The following is a 7058-nucleotide window of genomic DNA, read 5'->3' on the forward strand; positions in this document are numbered from 1 at the left end:
GTTGATGATTCAACATTAATCGTTTTTTGCTTACCATCTAGTTAAACAAAATTAGGTCCAATAATGTTTAATAAGTATGATTAAATAGGAGTATTAATGAAATGAAAAGAAAAGAGAATGATTATAACCTTGAAGTTAGATTTGATGATAGATTGTAACCTTTAAAAATCAAAAGCAGCAGCGGGAGAAGAAGATGAAGCAGTAGGACAGAGGAAGAAGAAGAATGAGAAACAAAAAATGAAGCAGCAGCGGGAGAAGAAAATAAAGCAGCGAGAAAAGAAAATGAAGTAGCGAAAGAAGGATAAGCCGGAGATATACAGGCCATAGATGGTTATAGTGTAGTATCTAAGGATTCGTTGTCGTTGGAAGAAGAAGACATGGTAAGACACAAGTATCAGGCGTGAGCGTGGGTTTTGTATAATCCAATTAATAGTTGGGCGGGTCCCGATTTTTTGTATCGACTGGGATATTTTTGGTATTTCACATGTTGGACTGGGCTTTCTTCCATCCGTTTGGTTTTTATTTATTTATTTTAATTTTTAATTTGGACTTTTTTTTAATTACATTGGAAAAGGCCTTGTTTTTTAATTCATTACCATTTACCAATATTACATTGTCTCTCTTAATGCAAAAAAATTTCACGTGCCGCTGGCGTCGCCGCTCGTCACCGGTAAGTCCGCCGTCCATCTGTCAATTCTTTGTTTCTCTCTCTCTGTTCTTTTCTCTCTCATCTTTCTTTTTCAGTTTTCACAGTCGCCGCCCGTCCCTTCGACCAGTCGCCGTCGTGGTCCGCCGAGCACGTTCGCTGCAGGAATCCCTTCACAGCAGTGTCGTCGTCGCCATCGCCGTCACGCAAGTGCTGGTACTGTCGCCGAAATCCCTATTTGGAATTAGTAAATTTCGAGCATCGTATCTCACATATAGATAAGTTGTAGGGTAATTTCTTAGTTCTTATGGCCTTGATCCTAGCTAGAGAAAGACTATTGCAATCCCGATTATCCACAATTTTTCCTTTGAAATCTGGATTAGTTTCAGCTTTGCGGAGCTTTGCTTTGATATCAGCTAATAGTGAGAAGCTGATCTTCCTAAATTTTTTTGGAAACCCTAGAGTTGCAGAGTTATGGTATAGAAAGTCTCAAATTCCATTTTTTCGCTGTGTTTCTACTTCTGCACACCCCACAAAATTATGTTGGGGAGGTTCATCTTATGATGTGCTATTGGGAAAGCTCGAACTTGCTTTGAAAGATAATCAAATTGATGAAGCATGGGAGTTGTTTAGTGATTTCAGAAGGCTTTATGGTTTTCCAAAGGACAATGTTTTGCTTATGTTGGTTTCTCGATTGTCCTATACTTCTGATTGCAATAGGCTACAAAAGGCGTGTAACTTGGTTCTTCAATTCTGGAAAGAGAAGCCAGTTCTATTGCGACTTGATGCCTTAACTAAACTTAGTCTTGCATTGGCGAGATCCCAAATGCCGATTCCTGCTTCAGAGATTCTTAGATTGATGCTGGAGACGAGGAGACTACCGCAAATGGAACTGTTGCAGCTAGTTATTCTGCACATGGTGAAGTCAGAGATTGGAACATATATCGCTTCTAATATTTTGGTCCAGATTTGTGATTGTTTCTTACGACAGGCTACAAGTAGAAATGACCAAGCCAAGTCGATGAAACCGGATACTATGCTATTTAATCTGGTGCTCCATGCTTGTGTCAGGTTTAAATTATCTTTAAAGGGGCAGCAACTAGTGGAATTGATGTCTCAAACTGAGGTTGTTGCTGATGCGCTTACAATTGTCCTAATTGCACGGATTTATGACATGAATGGTCAAAGAGATGAGCTAAAGAATTTGAAAATCCACATTGACCAAGTTTCGCCTTCATTGGTTTGTCATTATTGTCAGTTCTATGATGCCTTGTTGAGCTTGCACTTTAAGTATGATGATTTTGATTCTGCTGCTAACCTTGTGCTAGAAATATGTCAATTTGGTGAGTCTACTAGCATTCAAAAACATTGGAGGGACTTGCAGAAATCTAGCTTTGTTCCAATTGGATCATGTCATCTAAAGGATGGATTGAAGATAAAGATTATGCCAGAACTACTGCATAAAGATTCTGTTCTCAATGTGGAAGTCAGACCAGAGTTCATAAATTGTAAGAATGGGAAGCTTGTTGCGAGTAATAAGACTCTAGCTAAACTCATTATTGAACTCAGGAGGCTTGGAGAAACTTCTGAGCTCTCAAAACTCTTGCTTCAAGTTCAAAAAGGGTTGGCATCAGTTGAATGTTCTAATTTGTGTTCTGATGTAGTTAAAGCTTGCATTTGTTTAGGTTGGCTCGAAACTGCTCATGACATTTTGGACGATGTTGAAGCAGTTGGCTCTGCAATGGACTCCATGGTTTATTTCTTGCTCTTGAACGCATATTACAAAAAGGATATGCTCAGGGAAGCAAATGTGCTGAAAAAACAAATGGCAAGGTTTGGCCTGTCCGTCAGTAACACTGAAGACTTGGCTAACTCTACGTGTTCTTCCAAACTAGCTAATCAAATTTCGCTGCCCATAATCAAAGCAGCTGCCGGCAACACATCTCTGGTTGAATCTCTAGTTCAAGAAATGAAAGAGACTAATTCACATTCTAGAGTTTACAAGTTCAATTCCTCCATTTACTTTTTCTGTAAGGCCAAAATGATTGAGGATGCCTTACAGGCCTACAAAAGAATGCAACAAATGGGCATCCAACCTACTGCACAAACTTTCGCCAATCTAGTTTTTGGGTTTTCTTCTTTGCACATGTATCGCAACATAACGATCCTATGGGGTGACATGAAAAGGAGAATGCAGAGTGCACGTTTGGCATTGAGTAGAGATCTGTATGAGTGCTTGTTGCTGTGCTTTCTTCAAGGTGGTTACTTTGAGAGAGTGATGGAAATTGTTGGACATATGGAGGAGCGGAATATGTACACTGACAAGGGGATGTACAAAAGCGAGTTTCTAATGCTTCATAAGAATCTTTATAGGAGCCTAAAGCCATCAGACGCCAAAACTGAGGCACAAAAGAAAAGATTGCAGGACGTTAGAGCATTCAAAAAATGGGTTGGCTTATACTGAAATTATACATGAAGCTTGAAACTGGTGTGATAAAAAATCATTGTCTAGATTTTCATAGAACCGTCCTTGAGCCTGGTTGAAGGCCATTGAAAAAAATTGTCCGAACTAGAGTTCAAAGCAAAAGATCTTATGTTTAGTAAATTGGAAAAATAGTGAGACACATCTACATTTTTTCGACGTGATTGAGTTATGTACAATGAACGGCCGCCCGTCCAAATCGCTAATATTTTCTGCTCACAAATTGATCGAAACTGTCGCAGTTTGCAGCCCAGGTTGTTGGATTTCATCTATAAAATGAATTTCTAAGAGCAAGATGCAGATATATTAGGAGAAGGACAAAAACGAGGACAACAACGACCTTCATGACTGCAGTGCAGCTCGATCTTTAGGTGAACCATGGCAAGTCGTCAGGTTCTACATGGGACAAAATCTGAAACAAGCGAACCATCCTCGTGTCAATGAAACACTGTTATTACTGACCTGGTTCAATTGTGCTTACGTGCAGGAATATCAGGAGATGCATCTTTAGCTACTGTGCAGGTGTTGTATCCCTAACTAAAATTTCCCTCCTGTAGCTAATTTTCAGTTCCTTATAATTAAATGCACAGTGTCTAAGAAACTCTCCTAAAGTGAACTATTTACTTCAATATGAGCAGCAGTATTCAAAATCATTTTTTTTAAGGAAAGGAATCTGGATGATATACTGGATGAGAAAATAAGTACGAGAGAGCACTTTTATTTGTAGAGGACAATCAACAAATGACAGGACAAATCCATGGCTAAACAAGGAAAGTTCTATATTCAAATGAATATTCAAAAGCTTACAACGCTAAAGTGGCTATTTATAGTCTTATAAGAAATTAAATCAATTAACTAATAAAGTCTAAAATACTAATTAAACACCCATTAATCTAAATTAACAACTAAACAAATATTAAACTCAAATGTACTAATTATCCTATAATTCTCCTCATCAACAAACAAGGGAACGCATAAGCCATTGTGCAGTATTCAAAGTTCTTAGTACAAGAGACTATCCCTCGTCTATTTACAGAGGATGACAATGAACTAACTAAATCTAATTACTAACTAAACAACAAGCTTCAAAAAAACAAAAAATCTTTTCATCTATAAAATGAAAAGGAAATGTCAGGAAGCAAACTCCCTATGTGAGAAGGAAGAAGAAAGGAAAAAAGGGCTTTGAATAAGAGCATCACTAACAAGAAAGATGTAAGAAGAAAAACAGAAACAATGAGCCAACAAATTAAAGGATCTGGGGACAGCAACACTAAGAAACCACTAGACTTCAACGAAACAACCCCAAATTAAAATTCCACGAGGAAAAAATCCAAGGCCTACCAACATTCTATTATTCATAAAGCTTATTTTTTAAAAGACATTAAATATACTATCCACCACTCTTTTACGTTTTTAGTTTTTAATCATTCATCCGCTATTTATAGGCCCAACTATCAAATATTTCCTTTGCACTTCTATCTTGTTTCAAACATTGAATTTTCAGTCTTTCCTTTAGTAACTCAAGCAGATTCTATATTTCATATCTTGTATTGCGAATTCTTCTGTGTGCTCTGTTTTTCAACTGCATTTTCCAGGCTAATAGTGCAAGGATATTGTAGAACTCACAACACAAATGGTAAAGGTTTTCTTTCAGCAACACTCGAGGGTTTCACTGTTTTTGATGAGCGTGAGGGAACTGAACTGTAATTCAGGCGGGCAATTGGAATTTCTAACAGCATCAGCACAGCTCGGCTGCGCATACCAAAATCAACTCTCAAGTGATGTAAGTACCATGGAAGAAAATATTTCTCAAGCAGTTCATACAATGCTTATTCTTGATGCAAAATTCACACAGTTTTCAACCTTTTTTTTTTTTTTTTTTTTTTCCTGTTTTTTTTGTTTGTTTGTTTTTGTTTTTGTTTTTTTTTGGGTTATTAGTTCAAAAACCTCAACTTCTTGTTCCACTTGATTTTCTCCTGGCCGTTGTTGAACCTTTTGTTCCAACCGTTGGCAATATGTTGTCAGATGAAGAAGATAAGAGCTATTTACATGTTACTGATGCTGTTGTCTTGGATTAGTCACCTTATAGGCAGCCATTTTCTGAACTGCATATATCTCCTTGAAAACTTTTAGTAGGAGATGATGAAAACTCGGATCATTTCATCTAGAATGGTAATGGTGGAGTAATGCAATTATCAGATAGAAACAGAGTTGATCTCTCAACACCTAGCAAGGAGGCAATGATATATATTGGAAATGGGAAGAAATTGCAGTTTTTTTTATAAGAAATTTTTTTATTGATGCATGAAATTTATAAAAGAAGGGCTCAAACTAATGGACTAACAAAAGACTTCCCCAATTGGTCAAAAGAGATGTAAGATCAAAAGAATTATAGAATTATGCACACTTGCACCATGACATAGCAAGGTAAATATGTTAAAAAACATTATTGAAGAGGTGGTTGTTTCTCTCCTTCCACGTAATCCATGTGTCCACATAATCTTCTCTTGTCCACTGAAAGGGTTGCCTGTAAGAGTATATGTGAGGAGGCTCGAATTTTCATTAGGATGAGGTGTGTTGATCATGCTTGTATAGGGCTTGTTGCCTATGGCTGCACGTCCATCTCAACTTCTTTTTATCATGCTTTCATATTATGTATTTCATTATGTAAGCTAGTTTGCTTTGTTAGTACTTTTTGTTGTAAGTGACCGCTCATCGCTTTTCATATGCAAGGGTGATAATCACAAAAATGCTTATGATATACTATATGGAGATAAGACTAACCATCAAATCCTTTGTTAGGTTATATGTCCTAAAACTCGCTGTTTGTAAAGTTAAACATTTTCTATTATCAATAAAGTTGTTATTCAACAAAGTTATTGAATTTGTAAATTGCATTTATAAAGATGAAATCCAATAAACTAAGATCCATGACTATTATATGAATACTTGAACTTTATATAGAGACATAAAGATGAATCAAGTTCGAGTAAATAGCCAAAACGATCTATGGTATTCGAATAAGGTTGGGTGCATTATTTTGGTAACACTATCGGATGTGACCCATTCTGTATTTGTTATAATTTGTTGTAAGGTGCTACAAATGAAGTGATTCTAATTCGTTCATGTATTGACATGAGGAGTGGGGACGTCCTATGCAATGAGTTTGCATAAAATCGGACCAAGAAATAAGTTAAGACTGACTATTTCGCTTAGATGACCTAGGTAACTCGATCTTAAGCCTGAGCGAACTATGAACTCCTGTTTATTCGGGATTATCTTTATATTTGCATAGATGAGGGTTGGTTCAATAGCGTCAACTTAATAAGCCTCCCATTTTAGGGGTAAGATTGGGTGGATAGCTAGGGACATAGAGTGCAAGATGAAATTCATGCCTACCTGATTTAGGGATAGGAGAAAGGTTGTTCTCTTAAGTATTGATTTCAGGTTCTTGAACAAGGGGCCCCACCATCTCATTGGCCTGAGAGGAATTCTGTTTAGTGATTGGATCACAAACCATTTGTTCATTAGAGGAATAATGGAACTTAAGAAGCAAGATGTAATTTCGAGGGTAAAACAACATTTGACCCATTCGTTATTACGAACGACCAATGAAAGGTCGACTTACTGATTATGGTTAAATCAAGTGGACACAAATATATCTATAGGGAGGAGAGTGCAACTATCGAGCTATAGTAGTGTGACTCGGTAGTTAACAAATATTGATTAATTTGGTCTAAAGTGTTTTAGCCAATTAATCTCAAATTGTTATAGCTCATGATCTATAGGTCCATAAGGTCACTCTACTGACTCGTAAAACATGAACACCTTAATTAGTAAATTGAGTGATTTTGAAATGATTTCAATTTGAAGTGTTTAAATTGAATTTAGGGTTTCAATTTGAAATGTTCAATTTCAAATTAGGGTTTG

At 36.7% G+C, this 7058-nt stretch overlaps 1 protein-coding gene across 4 annotated transcripts; it reads left to right on the forward strand.

Moving 5' to 3' along the window:
* The first annotated feature begins 568 nt into the window (after positions 1–568).
* On the forward strand, positions 569–5183 carry LOC120077747 (Pentatricopeptide repeat (PPR) superfamily protein). 4 transcript variants are annotated; one of them, XR_005481835.2, is made up of 3 exons: positions 569–670; positions 745–4911; positions 5154–5183. XR_005481835.2 is itself a non-coding variant. In XM_039031738.2 (3 exons), the coding sequence occupies exon 3, from the start codon at positions 1326–1328 to the stop codon at positions 3108–3110; it is 1785 nt and encodes a 594-aa protein (XP_038887666.2). In that variant the 5' UTR covers positions 569–670; positions 745–862; positions 1109–1325; the 3' UTR covers positions 3111–5183. The 4 variants fall into 4 exon arrangements, 3 of the variants coding, with proteins under 3 accessions (XP_038887666.2, XP_090169608.1, XP_038887664.2); XM_039031738.2 differs by having other exon boundaries at positions 745–862; positions 1109–5183; XM_090313482.1 differs by having other exon boundaries at positions 745–862; positions 1367–5183.
* The last annotated feature ends 1875 nt before the right edge of the window (positions 5184–7058 follow it).

Source organism: Benincasa hispida, chromosome 5 (assembly GCF_027475165.1).
Source record: "Benincasa hispida cultivar pf3 chromosome 5, pf3_genome.v1.1, whole genome shotgun sequence".
NCBI classification, from domain to species: Eukaryota; Viridiplantae; Streptophyta; class Magnoliopsida; order Cucurbitales; family Cucurbitaceae; genus Benincasa; species Benincasa hispida.